Source organism: Cotesia typhae, unplaced genomic scaffold, assembly GCF_013202065.1.
Source record: "Cotesia typhae breed Kobodo isofemale line unplaced genomic scaffold, CoteBio_Ctyphae contig_5, whole genome shotgun sequence".
NCBI lineage: Eukaryota > Metazoa > Arthropoda > Insecta > Hymenoptera > Braconidae > Cotesia > Cotesia typhae.
The window spans coordinates 7128976-7147709 of NW_027423757.1; the positions used below are offsets into that span (position 1 = coordinate 7128976).

At 28.6% G+C, this 18734-nt stretch overlaps 7 protein-coding genes across 11 annotated transcripts; 4 read left to right on the forward strand and 3 right to left on the reverse strand.

Annotated features, from left to right (window-relative positions):
- Fer (tyrosine-protein kinase Fer) lies at positions 1–4441 on the forward strand. The gene is given in 14 exon segments (XM_074247387.1): positions 1–566; positions 675–848; positions 937–1033; positions 1132–1327; positions 1672–1809; positions 1892–2101; positions 2167–2350; positions 2460–2630; positions 2840–3064; positions 3160–3336; positions 3407–3896; positions 3976–4098; positions 4174–4251; positions 4254–4441. Coding segments are annotated over 14 exon segments (2553 nt in total). The 5' UTR covers positions 1–353; the 3' UTR covers positions 4331–4441.
- A 156-nt stretch (positions 4442–4597) lies between these two features.
- On the reverse strand, positions 4598–6604 carry Eif2balpha (eukaryotic translation initiation factor 2B subunit alpha). Its single transcript, XM_074247410.1, has 7 exons — positions 6264–6604; positions 6073–6174; positions 5855–5994; positions 5672–5788; positions 5483–5595; positions 5144–5414; positions 4598–5067 (listed from the first exon to the last, which is right to left on the reverse strand). Exons 1-7 carry the CDS (start codon positions 6274–6276, stop codon positions 4918–4920), a joined length of 906 nt encoding a protein of 301 aa, XP_074103511.1. The 5' UTR covers positions 6277–6604; the 3' UTR covers positions 4598–4917.
- Positions 6605–6845: 241 nt separating this feature from the next.
- Positions 6846–8446, forward strand: LOC141530355 (inhibitor of growth protein 2). The gene is made up of 3 exons (XM_074247409.1): positions 6846–7172; positions 7315–7521; positions 7613–8446. Exons 1-3 carry the CDS (start codon positions 7037–7039, stop codon positions 8188–8190), a joined length of 921 nt encoding a protein of 306 aa, XP_074103510.1. The 5' UTR covers positions 6846–7036; the 3' UTR covers positions 8191–8446.
- A 547-nt stretch (positions 8447–8993) lies between these two features.
- Positions 8994–12341, reverse strand: Ubc6 (ubiquitin conjugating enzyme 6). 5 transcript variants are annotated; one of them, XM_074247416.1, is made up of 5 exons: positions 12087–12341; positions 11584–11746; positions 10916–10996; positions 10596–10800; positions 8994–9343 (listed from the first exon to the last, which is right to left on the reverse strand). In XM_074247416.1, exons 2-5 carry the CDS (start codon positions 11625–11627, stop codon positions 9188–9190), a joined length of 486 nt encoding a protein of 161 aa, XP_074103517.1. In that variant the 5' UTR covers positions 11628–11746; positions 12087–12341; the 3' UTR covers positions 8994–9187. The 5 variants fall into 5 exon arrangements, with proteins under 5 accessions (XP_074103517.1, XP_074103520.1, XP_074103519.1 ...); XM_074247419.1 differs by lacking the exon at positions 12087–12341 and adding an exon at positions 11843–12073; XM_074247418.1 differs by lacking the exon at positions 12087–12341 and adding an exon at positions 11832–12073.
- Positions 12342–12624: 283 nt separating this feature from the next.
- Positions 12625–14219, forward strand: Rpl24 (ribosomal protein L24). The gene is made up of 5 exons (XM_074247421.1): positions 12625–12706; positions 12830–12905; positions 13080–13165; positions 13585–13746; positions 14012–14219. Exons 1-5 carry the CDS (start codon positions 12702–12704, stop codon positions 14145–14147), a joined length of 465 nt encoding a protein of 154 aa, XP_074103522.1. The 5' UTR covers positions 12625–12701; the 3' UTR covers positions 14148–14219.
- A 33-nt stretch (positions 14220–14252) lies between these two features.
- Had1 (beta Hydroxy acid dehydrogenase 1) lies at positions 14253–16017 on the reverse strand. The gene is made up of 6 exons (XM_074247408.1): positions 15858–16017; positions 15552–15739; positions 15275–15483; positions 14908–15065; positions 14689–14831; positions 14253–14599 (listed from the first exon to the last, which is right to left on the reverse strand). Exons 1-6 carry the CDS (start codon positions 15890–15892, stop codon positions 14382–14384), a joined length of 951 nt encoding a protein of 316 aa, XP_074103509.1. The 5' UTR covers positions 15893–16017; the 3' UTR covers positions 14253–14381.
- A 435-nt stretch (positions 16018–16452) lies between these two features.
- Positions 16453–18523, forward strand: LOC141530366 (uncharacterized). The gene is made up of 5 exons (XM_074247426.1): positions 16453–16721; positions 16785–17159; positions 17242–17805; positions 17865–18068; positions 18360–18523. The coding sequence occupies exons 1-5, from the start codon at positions 16664–16666 to the stop codon at positions 18521–18523; spliced, it is 1365 nt and encodes a 454-aa protein (XP_074103527.1). The 5' UTR covers positions 16453–16663.
- Positions 18524–18734: the final 211 nt, after the last annotated feature.

Sequence of the window (18734 nt, forward strand, 5' to 3'; positions counted from 1 at the left end):
AGTGTGTCTTGTGGCGGTATTTCCGGAAGGTGGGTGAGAAATTTCCACCAAGTAGTAGACTTGTACGTATTGTACAAATAAGTATAAACACAAATACAAGTTTTATTTATTATAACACACTGCTGCTATTATTGAAATAAGTTTACAGTTGAATAAAGTAATTTATAAATAAAAATAGAAAAATTTTTTAATCGAAATGGAATATTTTGTAGTCTACTGTGAGAGACAGTCTCCTATTTAAAGTGATCACGTCAGATTTGAGCAAATTTATAGGCATGAGTTAAATCTGATCACATTACCCGCTTAATCGAAGTGACATCAAATTTTAAGTTAATTCTCAGCTTAATTCAACAATGGGATTTTCGACAAGTCTTCAAGGACAAGCTTCACATGAAGCATTATTGGGAAGACAAGATGCTGAAATAAAACTCCTGGAAACTATGAAAAGATGTCTTACCACTAAAGTTAAATCAGATCGTGAATACGCGTCAACTATTTCATCTTTGAGTATTCAAGGAAAGAAAGTTGAACGCTATGATGACCTTGCTGGCAGTTTGATTACTCAGGTAACAACTATTTACCTCGAAATATTTTTTACTTTATACACTGTAAATCTACAACATATCTTAAATTCTTTTGTCTCTTGTGTTTGTTATTGTGATTTTTATTAATAGAGTTGGAAGGATATTATGGATTCTATTGATCAGACAGCTAGATTAATAAAACAACAAGCTGATTCCATGGAGAGTCTCGTTGTCGAACACATCGGTAATCTTTATACGGAAAGAAGAAAAGCTAGGAAACTTTATCAAGAAGAACAAACCTGGCTCAGCAATCAATTTCAGCAGGTAATAATTCGCATTCTTAGTCTATTTTTGTTTTTTTTTTTACAGTTTTTTTCTCTCCACGTATGACATAAATTATTTATTTTTCCAGTTAACTGATGATGTTGCACGAAAAAAAACTGAGTATCAGAAGAATTTAGAGGCTTATAAATTGACTAGAGCCAGATTTGAAGAGCACTATGTTAACCGTGAGTAATGATTACTTATAATTATTATTATTATTATTGTGGTTTAATGAAAAAAAAATATCACTTTTAATTTAATTATTTTATTGATTTTTTTCTAGGCGGAAGAGGAGGAAGAAAATTAGATGACGTGCGAGAAAAGTATCAAAAAGCTTGCCGTAAACTTCATCTTACTCACAATGAATACGTACTTTTACTTGGTGCAGTGGCGGAATGTGAGCACGATTTAAGAAGTTGTTACCTTCCCAGTCTTCTTCGTAGGCAACAAACTATCCATGAAGAGTTTATAGTAGCTTGGTAAGTAAAAAAAAAAAAAAAAAAAAAAAAGAACATTTAATTGAAAGAATTAAAAATCCAAAGGATGTAAGTGAAGAAAAATGTTTTTTCTGAAAGAGAATATTTCTGAGCCCAAAATCCGAGTCACTGTAAATCTTTTTTTTATTATTTATAATATTTGATTTCTAACCCCATTAATTATGTTTTAATAATATTAAAATAAGTATTAAATACTGAAACTAATTACCTGGATTCGTTTTTATCTGTTGCGTATTTTGAAGTTGAGGGAAAGGTAACATTCAAAGTATAAAATAAAATAATTGTTCTTTTATTGCAATTATATTTAGTATTTAATTTATTCATAGGAAACGCATTCTTCAAAATACCGTAAAGTATTCGGACTTTACTTCGGAAAAATTCCAAGAAATTCATGCACGAGTTCAAACAGCTGTTGATTCGATAAAACCACTCGAAGAATACAAAGATTTTATTGGAAAACATCGGTAATATTTTATTAAAATTTTCTAATTTTACTTTGATGTTTTTAATATTTAATGACAATAAAATTAATGATCCGAAAATTAGAACACGTCCGGCGTCTCCGTTACGTTTTACTTTTGATGAAAATCTGGTCGACGACACTTCTGGCAAGCTATTGCCAAACAAATTAACCGTAGACAATCTAACGATAGACTGGTTACGTAGTCGCTTAAATGAGCTAGAAAATTCGTTGAAAAGTACTCTGCAAAATCGTCAAGCTACTCAGTCATCAAACGAAAATACCTGTGATCCTAGGTAATAAAAAAATATAAGAATAATTTATTTATTTATATCAATAATTGTTATTTTATCGATTTTAGAATGACAATGTTAGATTATTCACGAGAAAGAGAAGAACTACGGTTAAGGTGCCAAGAAAAAAAATTACAAAGACAGGTTGAAGTAATTCGTGGAGCTTTGAACGAATTAGGATGTGAAGAATTACCATCAGGTTGTGATCTTTCAATGGAGGGATCATTCGCAGAACCCCCACCAGTTATTAAGGTAAACTTACGAATGCGTTAAAGTAGTCTTATATATTTATAGCAATCATTTGTATTATATTAGAATTATAAGAATTGGGTAGATTGGAAGAATAAATTGAACGTTGCAGAGAAATACAGTTGCAGATACTGGTATGTTTACATTGAGACGAAATCAGCGATTTCTTACTATGATAAAGACCCCATTTAAAACTGTACCTGCTACGAGTAATAATGGTAATGGCATTATTCGTGCAAACAGCGTAGGATCATCAGTTAAGACAATTCGACCCCGCCTACCAGTATGTTTACAATTGAAAGTGTGACGTTAATAACCAGTGTTTTTAAATTACTTACAGTTATTTAATTTTTTTGTACCCCATAATTAATTTTAATTTCGTGCGTGTGGATAGCAATGCAAACTAACCGGCATTATTAAATAACCGCATTGATTACGAAAAAAAAAATTATCGTAAAAATATTAAGTTTTTTATTTTTAATTGTTTAATAGGGACCATGTGGAATCAGCAATTCAAATAATGATCAAAAAAGTAATGGAGGACTGATGGAAGAAGAATGGTTTCATGGAGTATTACCGAGAGAAGAAGTAGTTAGACTTTTAGTTGTGGAAGGAGATTTTTTAGTACGAGAAACTATGAGGAATGATGAGTGTCAAATTGTTTTATCAGTTTGTTGGGACGGTCATAAACATTTTATTGTTCAGATCACTCCTGAAGTAACTACGCATATTTTTTTACTTTATTAAAAAAAAAAAAAAATCAATATTTGCTTAGATTAATTAATACTTGAAAAAATTTTTACGTGTTTTAGGGACACTATAGATTTGAAGGACCAACTTTTCCGACAATTCCGGAACTGATAAAACATCAATGGCAGTCTGGACTTCCAGTAACTAGTCGATCTGGTGCAATATTAAAAACTCCTATCCTACGCGAACGATGGGAGCTAAATAACGATGATGTAATTCTCATAGAGAAAATAGGACGAGTAAGTATTGAAATATTAATACTTCAATATTTTTAGTAGTGCAGAGGTAAGAATAACATTTTGATTGTAGGGTAATTTTGGAGATGTGTATAAAGCTCAATTGAGATCGTGTAAAACGGAGGTCGCTGTGAAAACATGTAAAGTAACACTACCCGATGAACAGAAACGTAAATTTCTGCAAGAAGGTCGGATTTTAAAACAATATGACCATCCAAATATTGTCAAGCTAATTGGGATTTGTGTACAAAAGCAACCTATTATGATTGTGATGGAATTAGTTCCTGGTGGTTCTCTTCTAACCTATTTACGGAAAAATGCATCTACGATTACAACTGGAGAACAACTTGGTATGTGTAGAGATGCTGCTGCTGGGATGAGTTATTTAGAATCGAAATTTTGTATTCATCGCGATTTAGCTGCGCGTAATTGTCTTGTTGGTTACGATTCAAATGTTAAAATTTCGGACTTTGGAATGTCAAGAGAAGAAGAAGAATACATTGTATCTGATGGCATGAAACAAATTCCTATAAAATGGACAGCTCCAGAAGCTTTAAATTTTGGTAGTTTTAAAATATACTTTTTTTTTTTTTTAAATTAAGTAAATACTTTTTACCTAATCTAATTTAAATCTTTTTATAGGAAAATATACTTCACTTTGTGATGTTTGGAGTTATGGAGTATTAGTATGGGAAATTTTTTCTAAGGGCGGTAATCCATACAGCGGAATGTCGAATTCACAGGCTAGAGAAAAAATTGACGCTGGTAGTAATTTTTTAGTAATACCAAATTAAAGAATTAATTTCTTGTAATCTTTATTATAATAATTTTCTTTATCAGGTTATCGATTACCTTCCCCCGATGGAACACCAGAAGAGGTATATAGATTAATGTTGCGATGTTGGGAGTACGAACCGGAAAAAGACCACATTTTGACCAAATTTACACGATTGTTGAGACATTTTGTTTGGCTTTCAACCCTCCAAACATCGTTTGAATTTTTGTAACATAACATATTAATTACTATTTAAGTATTAATATTAAGAAAAAGAAAGAAGTTTTACAGAATACGATACAATATGTTTCTAATGTAATTGATTAAACGAAACGAAGTTGTATTAACAAAGTTATAAAAATTTACATTTTAACAAGTTTATTAGTTAGTTAAAAAAAAGCATACTACCATTGCATGTAAGAATTGCAATACATGTTTTTCGTCCAATATTATTTAATGCAATACTTAAATATTTTAAATCAAATGTACGTCTTGAAATGTTTTCCGTGATATTCGCCTACATAATCATGTTACGTTTAAATAATTATAATAGTAATTTATGCGGTTTAATAAGGAACTTTAAATTATTAAAATTATAAAGATATTTGTTTATATTTACAACCATATTATTTTATGAATGGCATTTTCATTTTAATTCAAGTGGCAACTATTTTAAGTAATTAATGAATATTTTTATTTGTTCATTAATCATTGTAAAGCTGATAATTTTATTTTTGATGCAATAAACTCTTGTACTACGTTTAAAATTGTAAAAATTTTTATTATTTAGCTTTTTATCATTTTGTTATTTATAAATAAAGTTTTATAAGTTCATCGCTTACCGCAGATGGTGTTAGTATACCTAAATCAGTAAATAATAAACTAATATATTGAGGTGGTGTATAGTCGACCAGTGGATGTTCGTTCTTTAAATTCTTCGTTCGTATACTCGTCGTATACTGTAATTGTACAAAATTGATAGTTGAAAATCATTTGTTTAGACATGATCAGAGAAGTTAAAAAAAAATAACTTACTTTAAATTCATCTGATAGATCAATTTGATTGAGCGGGTATATTCTCGAGAACTTAAAGCTCTCGGTGAGAACATAAAGTGGTTTTTTTATTTCTTTTGCACACATTGCGAGGGTATAAGTGCCAATTTTATTGATTATACCTCCACTTTCAGCAACACCTTCAGCACCAACCATTACCATATCAACTTGTTCCATAACATAACCAATCGCTGAATCAAGAATCAACGTACAAGATACTCCTAATTTTTTTAAATTGTCGTACATTTCTTCCCTGTAAAAACGAGTTTGAACTAAAAATATATTTTGATATTAAAATAATAATCTATGTAATTCCCATACCCTATACTGTCTGGAGCGGACCATGTAACATAAACATGAAAAATTTTGTTGTTAGCAGCAGCTTCTTTTAATGCTAACAGCACGACTCTAGATTTTGAATGCGTTAAAATTTTCTGTAGTTGAAATAAATTAAAAAATAGATTAGGCTTCTTTCACTTGTTGGATACATAGATTATTATTAAAACTTACACAGCCATCCGTTATAAAACTAGACGCTAATTTAGCAACTTTACTACGAGCGTTTACTAATTTTTCATAAAACAATTTCCCTCGACGTAGCATTATCCCTTTACACTCCGCAAACGACTAAAAATAAAAATAAAATTTTTAATTGATACAAAAATTATTTGAATTATTAATTAGTATTCTTACTGGAGTATCTAAACTTGCTAAAGTAATAAATCGTAGAAACAATTCAGACCCAGATGCAATCGATGTCACTGGGTAATCCAAAGATCTCATTGCATCAATAGCATTTTGTAAACAATATTGAACTTCTTGTACAGTTTCCGCTGCAAAGTAAATTATAGCCACGAATAAACATACATCAAAATAATAAATTCGTTTCAATGTTAAAGAATAAAACTTACATTTAGAGCGTTCTAAAATTGTTAAAAGCGTTCGTATAGCTGCCATTCCTGCTGACACATCTTTTTCATTTTTAATTATTTCGCCGAAATATTGACAAATTTCTGAGAAAAAAAATGTTATATTTAAAGTAGTTTATATATAAATGAATGAAGAAATAATAATTATTAGTGTCATCATACAAGTAAATTACCTTCTCTTTCCATGTTAGACAGGAGTAACCTCAAAATATAATTCAAATTTATTTTTTATTTATCTGTCGATTTTATTAGTTTTGATTAAAAAAAAAAAATCAAGCTTCAATAATATTGTACTAAGATTATAAGGACATTTATATTTGAAAAAACGTAATCATTACAAAATTAATTTATCGCTTTTAAAATATTTTAACACTCCTAGTATCATTATTGAAATTAGGAAAACACACAATATGGCAGTGCATGATGGCACATACATGATACATGTCACATGTTATTTTCTTTATGTTACCAACAATTAATAAAAGAGAACAATATTTTGTAAATAAACAATTAAATCTAGTCAGAATTGAAAATGTTATTCAACGAAAATATGAAAAAATGTTAAGTATCCTAATGTTGTTTAATTAAATTAATTGCATAAGTTAGAATACTGTTTATTATTTATTAAAATTAAGATTTTTTCAACGGCAGAATATCGTATGAACGCCATCTTTCGTTATAACCCTCAAATCAACAAGCATATGTTTCTTTAGGAAAGTTGTTGTCATGGAGAATTAGAATTCTATCACCATGATTGTTATTCTACGTCATTTATAAATTTCTCTCATAAAATAAACATTATCTGATGATGCTTTCATATTTTGTTTATGTGATGAAATGAAAAAGTGTGTTTGAATGTTAAGTGAGAATCAAAAATTTGTGACTAAAATTATTTTTTACAAATTTAGTGAAATAATATTATTTTAAATAAAGAACTGATTGTAAAATGTTGAGCCACGCAGTTGTAGAAGCTCTCTATTATGCGAATTATGTTAATAATTATCTCGACTGTATTGAAAATTTTCCAAACGATGTTCAAAGATTTGTTTCACGGTTACGAGAATTGGATTCAACATGTCAGAGTAAGTTTCTACAATTAAACATTTTAAAGTACATTGTGAGTTATGTTTATTAAAATCTTTTTATTTATATTACCTTAAATTTCTACCTCAGTCATTTTTATTATTCGATATTTACAAATAAATACAAATATTCTTTGTTAAGTGTATTTGCGAGAAGTAGATCAACAACAAGACCTCTTGACAAAAAATGATACGGATGTTGTAAGCAGAAGAAGAGCTCTTACACGAGTCCAACAGGCTCTTATTGCTGCTCAAGAAATTGGAGATGAAAAACTTCAAATCGTTCAACAAATTCAAGATCTTATAGAGGTTAAGTCACGCCAACTCGATCAAGATTTTCGCGATGTGGGTACGTATATTTATATTTACATTATTTTTTTACAGTGAGTACTTATTTAAACATATTATTTATTAAAAAAAAATTTGTTTTTTATTTTTAGATTTCAGTAAAGAGCAAGAAACAAATGAACCGAAATGTGAAACCAACACTAATACAAATCCAAGTACACCTAGTAATTCAAATAACGTTGAACGTCAGCCAAAACGAGCTCGTAGAACTAGAACTGAAGCCTTAGTTGAATCTGCACACGCTATGGATATGATTGCAATATCTGAAAGTCGATCAGCAACTCTAGCGAGTACAAGTAACGGTAATCAAAAGAAAACAGCGGCTACAGCGGCTGGTAAAAAGAAAAAACGAAAATCTCGTCAAGGCAATCAACAGAATCAGCAACGAGAAGATACTCCACCACCTCCAGATGATGACATAGCCATTGATCCTGATGAACCAACTTATTGCCTATGTGATCAAATATCTTACGGTGAAATGATTCTCTGTGACAATGACTTATGCCCGATTGAATGGTTCCATTTCTCTTGTGTATCATTAAGTACTAAACCTAAAGGCAAATGGTTTTGTCCAAAGTGTCGGGGTGATCGGCCAAATGTAATGAAACCCAAAGCTCAATTTCTTAAAGAGCTAGAGCGATACAACAAGGAAAAAGAAGAAAAATCGTAGCATAATTTAAACAAGAAACAATTTTAATAAATTTTAAAGTACATTTATCAATATATATATATATGAACGTTACTATCATACTGAATTTAATTTCCATAAATAAAAAATATTAAAAATATTTTTAATATATTTTGGAGCATTCAATTAAATTTAAATTAAAATTCCTACTTTATAATAAGTGTTTAGAAATATTTTATTTTAATGAAAAGAATAAGATTACTGTATAATTATAAAAATAAAAACTGAAAAAAATTAATTTGTAGTTTGAATAATTACAGTAATATTAAAAAGTATTCAATTTCCTTTAAACGAAATACTTCTATGAATATTTGATACAATAACTACTGTAACCATCTTGTGAAAATTATAATAGAATATTAGTTCAAATGAATTTCCTCTTTACATCAATCTTAAACTTCATACTAGAGTGCCATAAATATATCATACCAAATTATTTAAATGCTGTTGAAGAAAATTTTCGCTTTTTCATTTTTGTAAGGAGAAAGAGGATTATCAAAAACTTGAAACATTCGGAATGTAAATAAGCATTACATGTATTTTAACAAATTTTTTTTCAACTCACAACGAACATCAAAAAATATGAATAGTTATTTTTAACTAAATAAAAATATTATTGTCTAAATATGATGAAACAAAAGTGATAATAGAATTACTTACGTTAAATTACATTACACCAAATATCTGTACGAAAATTGAATAATGTAGTACATTTTATTTATTTAATTAAGTGGTATCTGGATAGATATCTCAATTCTATACTAAATGAATAGGTAATAATCACATGAGTTTAATGAGTGCATGTATTTAAATAGAATTTAGCAGTTTACTAATAATTATAATTAATTGTTTAACTTGTAGTGTTGCTTTAATGAATGGAATGAGGATAAAAATTATATTTATATCATAGCCCTTTTATAATTTAAATTAAAAATTTTATTTTTAATAATTCCCGGGCAAACAGTATCGATTTTTAGTGTCAGCGAGGATCTTCTACATGACTATCTTGGAAATTCAGCCACGATTGCTCTACAACTGTGGCGACACGTTTCTCATATTCACGTTTATTTTCTTGATATAGTTGGGCTGCTAAAGAATTTGCTGGTGAGTTTGGATTGGGTTCGTCCAGCAATGACTGAAAAAACATGAGTATAAAAAACATTTGATTAAAAATAAAAAATAAAAAAATACAATTAAAAAACAAGGTTCTAATTAATTGTAGAATTCAGTAAAAAAAGTAATACTTAATAAATACGATTTAATCGCACAAGATTTGATTTATTAATTATTAATATTAATATTGTTAATGCTAATATGTAGATTTATAAATATTTAAATAATAATCGTACTTAATAGTACTCGAATTAAATTTTAAAAACGTAGCAACGTTAGATTATTGTGATTCAAAAAATTAAATAAGTAAATGAAAATAAAAAAACAACAATACATATACCGATTACGATAGTATAGTAATTTAACGACTCATTAGTATAATTTTGAGTTTAATAATCGTTACAACTGTTATTTATTTATTTATTTATTTTTTTTTTTTGAATACTTATTCTGGTGTATTTTTCTATTATTGCAACTCAATCAAAAAACAACAAAAATCCAATTACATGTCGAATGTTACTGTAATTTAAGAGTTTTGCGATGGTGTTTTTTTTTACATTAATTTTTTAATAATCTGATTATTTTTAATATTTGTGTTATATTAATCTTAATTTAGGATTTAGGAGCGATAATGCTAAATGGTTAGCGTTAACTCCATGGTAAGGCTTGACATCTCCTTCCACAATAGATGTATAATGTTGTTGATAGTAGTAGCTCAACGTAGGCACATAAGCCAGCAATTAATCCACAAAACTTTGTTCCACACACGCCTTCACTCGTTTCTCGTACTCGCGTCGATTCTCTTTATAAAGTTGTGCTGCCATTGAGTTGGCGGGTGAATTCGGGTTTGGATCACTTAACAGCGACTGCAATCATACAAGCCAACAAAAATATCTCGTTACTCGTTAATTTAATGTTTTAAAAGCTTTTCTATTTAGTTTATTCAGTCTTAATTTATTACAATAACTAAAGAAAAAAAAAACAAATTACAAAATAAATCATACATTTAATATTAAAATATAATAAACAAGAAAAAAACTAATTCAAATAAAAATAGCTCACAAATTAAAAAAAATTCTTTTATAATTAATTACCGACTCTGATGAATTGCAACCGCTGTTAAGGCGTTCAATTAATTTTTCATAATTTCAGGTACTTGTTTCAATACAATTTCAATACAATAAAATACTTTTTTGCCTATTTATTAAATGCTACTTTCATCGAAATAAATAAATTATAAATAAATAAATAATAACAATTAAAGTGATATTTACCTGTATTGATGTTAAAATTGCTGAAACATCGTATGTTGGACTCCAACGATTTTGTAAAATATCCAAACATATTCCACCATCAGCATAAACATTTGGATGGAACATTTTACTAACAAATCTAACAGTCGGTGGTTTATTTGGATATTCTTCAGTGAACTCAATAGTAAGTTTAAAAGTACCATCCTCGAAGGGTGTGTCGTGGGGCCTGAAACGCATGTCCAAATAATAATTTAAGTTAACGTGTCTATTTATAATTATTAAAAAAATATGCATTAAAATATATTAAATAAACAAATAACAATATTAATTTATTAACTAACCCAAATATAACGGCATTCCATATCATAATGTTGTTATCAGTTGGCGCTCCTGAAACTCCAGTTGGTGGATCTTCTTGCAATCTTAACAAAAAAAAAAAAAAAAATTTCATCATAAATGTTTTTTTTTTCATCATTCAAAATTTTTATTAAAAAAAAAATTATATATCATATCATATCATGATGACTGAATAATTAAAATTACTTAAATGAAATATTTAAATTAATTCTGATAGAAAATAATATATTCTGCAAAATAACGTCTCGAACAATCACATGGCAATTGGAAAGTACATTGAACAGAAAATTAAATTCGTACTTGATACATTATTCCTAACGTACTATCAATGTCACTTGAATCATTGATCGCCTAGTTAAGTAGATGTATAACAACTAAAACATCATATTCAACATGTTAAGGCCTAAGATAATAATATAAATAACGAATATCCAACAACCTATACTGATTTCTAATAATAAATCCGTCCATAGTAACGCGAAGACGTTTTTCGGGATGACGTTCTCGAGACGTCTATCGATACGAGCAATAAAATAAACCCGTACATTCTCAATTTTTTTTCCTTTTTTACAATCAATTCTAAAAATAAATAAAATAAAATGATTATGATTTATTGGGGTTTTAATATAATCAATAAATAAAGACTATTTACCTCTTGAAATCTCTCATAAGTCTTCGCCTCGCTGGAGTCGACATATCTAATATTAAGTATCCTTGTCTTGGTTGGACAAAATCTGGTGATACTTTCAATGACCTCTACGTACTGACGCACTTTACACTACGTTGTCTCTCTCGTCAAAGTAGTATAAATTAATCTGTGGAGATTATTTTATTTTTAATTAAATGCACTTAAGTGCACTTTTATATTACATATTATATATTTAACATATAAATAATGACAATTATTCAACTGTAATGATAATGCATAGAAGAGCTTTTGTTAGTACTGAAGGTCACCCTCTTCACCACGATACCGTTATTATTCGCTCTATACAAGCTTTCGTTTACACTTCCGTGTTAAAACGACACTTGCTCTGATATCTGGTCACAATGATTTTAACTTTTTGTAATGACGAGACGATATCCAGTTTATGTAGAGCTTCAGAGCATACCAATGTAATACCTTTTTATAATATATATATATATATAATATACCTCTATATATGTATACACTAACACACTCAAAAGACTAGTTTGTTGATTCTGTCTACTGTTGAATTGTATGATACTGGGATTGCAAATTTACTTCGATGTTATTGTCCAAGGATTCAAGATTTATATAAAGACTCACGACTAAATAATAGTAAATAACTAATAAAACGATCTTCGAACGTATGTATATGTACTATGTAAAATACAGCTGGACACGAATTACTCAGTACTCATAGAAGGGAAATTACTACACTGACGTCAGTGATTTTAATTATCCACGATATCCAATAGTATGTCAGTATATGTATATAATGTCAAGATTTGTTTGTAGTGTGTGTGGGAACTTGTGAGAATGTAGAAGTGATTTCTTTAATTTTTAGAAAATGGCTGTGAACAAAGAAATAAGTTAAGCTGGTGAGCTCACCTCCAAAGAGAGAGAGTTACTAGAAATTTCTAGCTCTGTCGATATGTCACATAATTACTATTACCTTGTCGATTATACTTCAAGCTTGAGCCGCTAGACGTCGTCACTAAAGATTTTCCAATGGTTCTCAACACTCGATTCGTTCATTTCATTAGCGCACCTAACGATACTTGCGTGTAAAATATCACTACACAATGAAGTAAGTTTGATTTTTATACTTAAAATCCATAAATAATGAATCAATCGTCTCAAAATAATTAAAAATAAATTATTTCAAGTATGAACGTAATTAATAATGGCTATTTTTTTATAATCTTTCCAGGATCGGACTGTGCGCTTACAGTGGGTACAAAATTTACCCAGGCCATGGCAAAACTATGGTTAAAGTTGATGGAAAGGTATTGATTAATATAATTAGCATATGTTTTTTTTTCTAGTTCAATAATTTTGTAAAAAAATTTTTGACCGTATTTTAAACACTTCAATCAACTCTGATTGTAATTGTTTACGATAATCATCACAATGTGAATGTCAGACTTAACCTAAAATTTTTTAATGTTTTTTGTTGCTAGACTTTTACTTTCCTCAACTCAAAATGTGAGTCTGCTCACCTGATGAAACGTAATCCCAGAAAGGTTACATGGACGGTGTTATACAGGTAATTGAATTTAATTATGTTTTGTCATATGACATTGAAGTTGAAAGACATCTGATGATTTTTATAATTTTTTTAATAAATAAATTATAGCAAAAAAATTTTATTTATAAATTTCATCTTTAAAAGCTCTGAAAAATTATAAATGACATATTTGTAAATAATTTTCTATGCCTAATTAATTTTTCAAGAAAAATCAAAAAATTTTCAAGTGTCTGCTAACTTCAGCCTCACTTTGTTATTGATGTCAATAAACGTCATTCTTACATTGCTATTAACAAGTTCCACTACGTAGTAACATTTATTGAATGGTGATTTTTTTTATCATACTCTGAAACATTTGATCTTGATAAAAGAAATAAAAAAAAGTTTTGTATTCGATTGAAGTATTAATTATCTAATGATTGTTCTTTATTTACCAGACGCAAGCATAAGAAGGGTCAAGAAGAAGAACAGACTAAGAGGAGAACACGAAGAACTCAAAAGTTCAATCGTGCAATTGTAGGCGCGTCCTTGTCCGACATTCTGGCCAAGAGAAATATGAAACCTGAAATCCGTAAAGCGCAGCGAGAGCAAGCAGTAAAGTTAGTATACTTAAACAACAATAAAAATAATTATCAATACTCCAAATCTTTATTAGACATCTGTTCCTCGAACACAATCTATCATTTTGTGTTAGATTTCAGAATGTCTTAGAGCAAAAGAAACATAAGAGCTGCTTCACCCAGAATTGTAATACTTTTTAACACTGTTTGGCTTTGCGGGCTCATACAATTTTTTCTATTGACTACTTTATTTCTTACAACTCATTTTAGGGCCTATATTAATCAAAATAATTTTCATTTACAGAGCCGCTAAAGAACAGAAGAAAGCTGCCAAAGCAGCAAAGAAAGCAACCGCACCACCCAAGCCCAAGCCAACCAAGAAGGACAAGGCCGCTAAGGTGACACAAAAAAGTGCTCCACGTGTCGGTGGAAAACGATAATTTTTCGGTATTAAATTTAATAAATAATTCCGTGAAATTATCAAAAAATAAATTTTCTCATGATTTACCTTATACTACAGTTCCTTTTTTAAATTAAAACAGTAATTTAACCCAAATATTTTAATTTATTCCCACGATTAGTTTCCCAAGTGACATATTTATTTATTAGAGTGACATATTTAAAATATTATTTTTACAAACATAATGTAAAAATATTGTCTCAAAAATGACTATTTACTTGATCTTCTCAAGTTCTTTTTTTAAAATTGATAGTTTCGTAAGAGCTAAATCTCTCCATACTCGGCGTTCTTGTAATTTATCAAGTGGACAAATCTCTTCCAACTGTTTTGAAATATTTTCAGCAGCAGCTCCGACAAATTTCGGTGTTGGCCCGAATGTTTGACTCACATCATAAATTGATTTGTTATAAGTTTCACAGTACTTTTTCATCCCTAAAATGATATTTTATTTAATTTTAATCATTTTCAATTGTATAGTAAGAATTCAAATAAGCTTTAATCATTTAAAAAAAGAGTATTACCTTCCGCATTGAGATGAGCTGCTTCAAATGCACCAAGAAATGCATAACGCATTCCTAAGCCTTCGCTCATAACTATATCAATGTCCTTGACACTAATGACACCGTCGGTCACTAGTCTCCACGCTTCATTCAGAATAGCATATCTAATTAAAAAAAAAAAAAAAAAAATCACAGTAATAATAATTTTAAAAAAGTACTAATAACAACGATATTACGTACTGTATTCTATTCAACGCAAATCCATCAACTTCTCGGGTAAATACAACTGGTGATTGACCTATTTCAGTCATAATTGCTTTAGTTTTTTCAGGAATATCAGAACGAGTCCATGGACTCGGTACTATCTCAACAAGTGGCACATAATACGGTGGATTCACCTGTTAATTAAAATTTTTCATACTAATACACAGACTCATAAACAACTCAAGTAGATTTTTATATAATTAAATTTTTCATTTTTTTTTTCGTCAGTTGATAATGTTATTGCGCCTTAAACATTAATATCAATAATTTTTTTTTTTTTTCAATAACAAAACAGATAGCTTCAATAATATCAATACAGATAAAGATTTTTTTTTAAACTTACAGGATGTGATACAATAACTTGAGCACGATGTTTAAGATTTTCGCTGAACAACGATGGCTTAAATGTAGAAGTAGATGAAGATAAAATTGTTTTATCATCTACAAGCTTGTCCAATTCTCTATACAATTTTTTTTTTAAATCTAACTTCTCTGGAATACATTCTTGAATGAGTTTAGCTCCTTTAACGATTTCAGGCAGACTTGATGAACCTATTTTATCATTAAAAATATTATTTACATGACAAAGTATTTTGTTTATTAACTGTAAATAAGAATACCTTTTATCAACTCGAACTGCTGTTTTGCAGTCAGATTGCCACGAAGTAATCCCTCAGATTCAAGTTTTTTCAGTTGCTGATCAATGTCTGTAAGTGCATTACTAATTTGTTCCTGAAGAATATCATAAATAGTCACTTGATATCCGACACTAGCAAACAACATCGCCCAACTGCGACCTATCAGCCCACTAAAATGAATAATAATAACAAAAAAATTATAGTTGAATTTTTAGCATGTGCTATTCGAATTATTCATTTGATATTATCTTTTGTGATAATTATTCAAGAAATATTAAACACACGTACCTTCCAATTACTCCAATTTTTTCGTTCTTAGCCATTCTGTAGAAAAGTTAACTTTTTAACTAAAATTCAATGCAAGCTGAACGAGTATTGAACTGAATATGAAACTACTTTTGATTCTTTACAGCTATCTTCTTTTCCCCTTCTATCATTTATGATTACATATAATATGTATGCCAGTGTGTGACTTGTTTACATCATTTATCTGTCGCCTGTAATACATATTTTTTTTATTTTTATCAATTGTAAATAGCTATGATTTATATAATTTTCATCAAGAACACAGATATCAAGTGAAGATATAATTGTATGAATAATATTTACCAAATTAAATTCAATTGTTTGAAGTGTAACGTTGGATTTTTGACAACTGAACTTCGAAAAAATATATATGCACATAAAATATTATAAATGTAATCATTCGTTTGTTAATTTATAACAAAAAAAGTCATTAATTTTTTATAACAGATTTTATTTTACGAATAATTATTCATCAATTTTATTGAATAACAATAAAAATCATTATCTTTATCGGTTCATTAATTTATATTGAAATTAATTATCAATGAATTTTAATTTCTAAAGACGCTAAAAATTGTTTATCATGGAAATTATCTATTGGCATCTTTTCATTTTTCTTTGTAAGAAATCCTTTTTATATAAATATTATTCACAACTTCAATTAAACGATTATTTATTAATAATTAGCTAAACTTTTGGGAGTGTTATCTAATTCAACTGAAATAAATATTACTTCAAGAAATATACCTGACGTGAAATTTACAACCAAGAAAATTTCTCTTAACATTATGAAGCTAAACCCTGGGATTAAATTACCAACTAGTAATGCATCACTGTCAAAACCATGTATGTATTTCTATATTGATTTTTAATAGATGTAATAACACGACTGTAATTATAAAATTTCAGCTGAGATAGGTAATAGCTCATCATTACTATATCATTGGAGAAAACATATACATCACAACAAAAGACACCGCAAATCTTTAGAAAATCTAAGGAAGCATCATATAACTTCATTATCATCTAAAAAAAATAATTTATCGTTTGTGTTACCAATGAATTGGAAAAGAAATAGAAGTGTCTCACCACCATCAATCAATGATTCACAGCAAGTCTTCGCTAATCTTATTCATCGAATAATCAGCATAAATGATAATCTGAATGTCTTGTCAACACATTCGCCTCCTGATAACATTTCCCAAACAAATAATGCTAAAAATACATATTATAATGCAAATAATACTATCAATTTTGTAGCTAATCATACAACAAATAATTCTGGTAAATGAAGCGCTTAAAATAACAATTATTTAAAGTTCAATGTGAAAAATTATAAATTTTTTCATGTAATAATATTTTATAGGTCTGATAACGCCGAAATTCTACAATGAAAGTCACACAGGTTGTAATGCGACTGAAAGTTTGGATAATCAATCATGCAATAAAGATCATTCATTAAATTTTTCAATTAATAAAACTTCAGAACTATTGAAAGCGAATTATACCACTCCAAATAGTTTTGTAGATCACCTGAAAATTTTGACGAAATCTCCCAATAAATCTACAGCTTTCGAATTAAATCAACCACTTACAGGCGATTCTTTCATGAAAATCTTTCAGAAAAAACCACTGTTACCGGTATCAGAAAATAATTATGCGACTACTAAAAGTAGTTTTATCATTATCGATGATCTTGGGTTTTTCGGAGATCCTAATGATGAAACTCCCATCATTAAACCAAGAGAAGCTTTTCATCCACGGCCTTCATTCATGGATTACATTTTTGGGGAAAATATTGATAACCCAGCACCGAGAATTGAAAACCGAATGAAGTATGTTGATTTCTGGAACTTAGAAACTAATAAAAATAAAACAATCGACCCTGGAATGATTAAAATTAAATTTAAGCTATCCAATGACGTCAATGGTTAGTAAAAAAATATTTCTTCTGACAAATAAATAATAATACATTGTAATTTTTATCAGATCAACATTTGCCACTTTGGAAATCTGACAACAATATATTTTCGTCGAAAATTTTAGAACCACAATATAATTCGCGAATAAATAACAAAAGGGAGGAAATAAAAGTCCAGGACCATTTTATTCCTTTCCGGAGTATTAAGCAGCCTAAATCAAAAGTATTAAATGAATCAGATTTTCAGTCTGCATTTTTGTCAACTTTCTACAGTATACTTTTGATTAAAAATTAAGTAGGGCGAATGCTCCAAAAGTTGATGCTTTCATACAATATATTGTATCTGATTTTTTAACTTGGATACCTTATATTTCGTTGGAATTTTTATGATTTTTATTAAAAAATAATATTACTCTATTTGAAGTAGTTATTATTTGATAAAAAAAAATCTAAGATGAATGACTTGGTACATGTCAATTTTAGAAACATACACCCTACTCATTTCTTCAATTATTTGTAACTAAAAACTAATTTACACTCTGTATTTTTTTCTTCTCTCAAAGTTACGATTGCCATTTGCGGAATATTTTTTGCAATTGCAGTATGGTGGAGACGATTTTCGGTTATAAAAAAATCAAATTTCACATCAATAAGTGACACGGTAAATTTATCACCAACACCGTCATCTCCTCTTGCAGCTCGACGACCTAGACAATCAAGAGTATAATTCATTAACTAATAAACTTCTATACACATAAGATTATTTTACAATCATGTAATTGTTAATGTCAATTATATTGATCTCCTTATAATTCTACAATTTTTTATAAATTTTATTAATACAAAAAAAATTTTTTTTCTATTTGATTTTAATTATTAATAATTTAAAACAATTTTTACGATGATACTGAAGTTAGCCGTCAGCTGTTAATTTTAAA